General features: G+C 41.5%; 1 protein-coding gene across 1 annotated transcript in view; it reads right to left on the minus strand.

The window, feature by feature from the left end:
* Positions 1–1875, minus strand: part of WNT5A (Wnt family member 5A) — an 8999-nt gene extending 7124 nt beyond the window's left edge. Inside the window, exons 1-2 of the mRNA XM_019620083.2 lie at positions 1696–1875; positions 285–550 (exon numbers count right to left, since the gene is read on the minus strand). Of these exons, the coding sequence (XP_019475628.1) occupies positions 285–550; positions 1696–1775 (346 nt within the window). The 5' untranslated portion in view covers positions 1776–1875. The remainder of the gene's footprint in view (positions 1–284; positions 551–1695) is intronic.
* Positions 1876–1954: the final 79 nt, after the last annotated feature.

Below are 1954 nucleotides of genomic sequence, written 5' to 3' on the forward strand. Positions count from 1 at the left end.
TTTTTGTCTTAGGTTTTTTAAAGGAGGTTTCAGGGCTCCATTTTCCTTTCTAATGTATTCCCATATGCAGATGTGTATTCCTACTTTGCTTTCCAAAAGACATGGCTGGACAGTGGTGGGAAATCACCTCCGGCTAAAAATAATTCAACTCCTTTGCCAACTTTAAAAAACATTTGGTTGTATACAGTATGCAGTAAGAATCTGGCAAGAGCTTCAAATGCAGAACATTATGTGCCATACATATCCTTAGACAAGAGTTTAATCATAAAGATGTTGCTTCCTACCTATCTGCATGACTCTGCCAAAAACAGAGTTGTTGTCCACAGTGCTGCAATTCCATCTTCTATGTCTGAACTGATACTGGCATTCCTTAATGCCGGTCTTTGCACCCTCTCCAATGAACTGCATATGGTCCTGATACAACTGGCAGAGTTTCTTCTGTCCTTGGGAAAGCCCTGCTAGTTGGCTACATAGTGGCTGGGCTCCTATTATATACACCTCTGACATCTGCACAGGGTTCATGGGGTTCATAGGGTTCATCCCTAAAGACCTGTGTAAAGAAAGATTTGGGTTAATAAAGAGAAAAGAAAACACAACAAAAGTCTACAAATCCCAAACCAAACTCTATCCTATATCCTACAAACATTGAGTCTGTAACTCCTCGTTTTTGCTAGCAGGTGAGGGAAAAAAATTACATAAATACGAAACTTTTATTTTAGAGACTGTATAAAACAGAGCTTATGAGTTCCCACGCATGTGGCTCTCACCACAGATTATGGACTGAAATAAGACTCGTATTCAGGCAATCCTTCTCTAACTTAAATGGACGCATGGAAAATAGCAGAAGTCCCAAACAATGGCAAGGCAGAAAAATGCAAAAAGCAAAAAAATGCAAAAAGCAAAAGAAAACACCTAGATCTCATTTCATATGAACATACACTTTAGATGTAAGTCTGGATTTCTGTCTGCTCTAACAAAAGCAGGGAAACCTTTCAGAAGGCAGAAGTTCACAACTTGTTGCATACTGCTTCCAGCTCCTTCCCAATGCACACGTGAGCACAGATGGAAGTATTAGCATTGTAAACAAAATCAACTTTGTCCTCTAAATTCTTTAAGTGCCCTTCAGGAGCACTTACACAATACATTTTAGTTAGAAAGTATTGATTCACATCCCAAAAGAATCAACCAAAGGAGCAGAAAACGCCTATTCCAAGGACTCCCCACACCGTATGTGGTTGAGGAATAGTTAAGTTGCCAAGGCAGAAACATAAAATGTTCTTCTTTGTAACAAAATATACTTAGAAACATTTAAGCTGCAGAAAAATTTGAATCTAAATTTTAACTTCATAGAAGTTCTTGTGGGTAATTCCGTACTTTCTCTCACATATACAAAACATCTGAGGGAGCTGAAGCAAGTCTTGTAGAAGAGAAGCAATTCTACAAATTTAAGGATGATGAAATCCATAGAGAATCTACAGCATTCTAAAAAACTGTATTTTGCAGCACGGGCTGCTACACGACTGCTCTTGCTTCAGAAACACATCCATTCCCCAGCACAGCACATCCCAACGCGGCTCCCGGCAGTCCCCTCATGCACTACTCCCCCAGAAACAAAGTACACACCAAGCACACAGACGTTCCATCGAGCAAAACTTCGCTCCCCCTTTTATAAGCACGCCGACACGAGATGCTTACCACCAAGAGCTGGCTTCTATTACAACCTGGGTACAAGAGGAGAAGATGGCCAGAGCCACTACGAGGTACTGAGAAGCCATTGTGCTGCCAACTGTCCCCAGAGCACCTCCTTGGATTAATACTGCAGTGGATTTCTAGAGGGGGGAGAAAAAAGGATCAGATTGTTTATTGCTTCTCAGACCATTTTCGAGCATTCAAGTTTAAACAACGGAAGTACCCGGGCCCCTTTTAACTCGGCGCTGCCTCCGCTGCCCTTCTC

This window comes from Meleagris gallopavo, chromosome 14, assembly GCF_000146605.3.
Source record: "Meleagris gallopavo isolate NT-WF06-2002-E0010 breed Aviagen turkey brand Nicholas breeding stock chromosome 14, Turkey_5.1, whole genome shotgun sequence".
NCBI classification, from domain to species: Eukaryota; Metazoa; Chordata; class Aves; order Galliformes; family Phasianidae; genus Meleagris; species Meleagris gallopavo.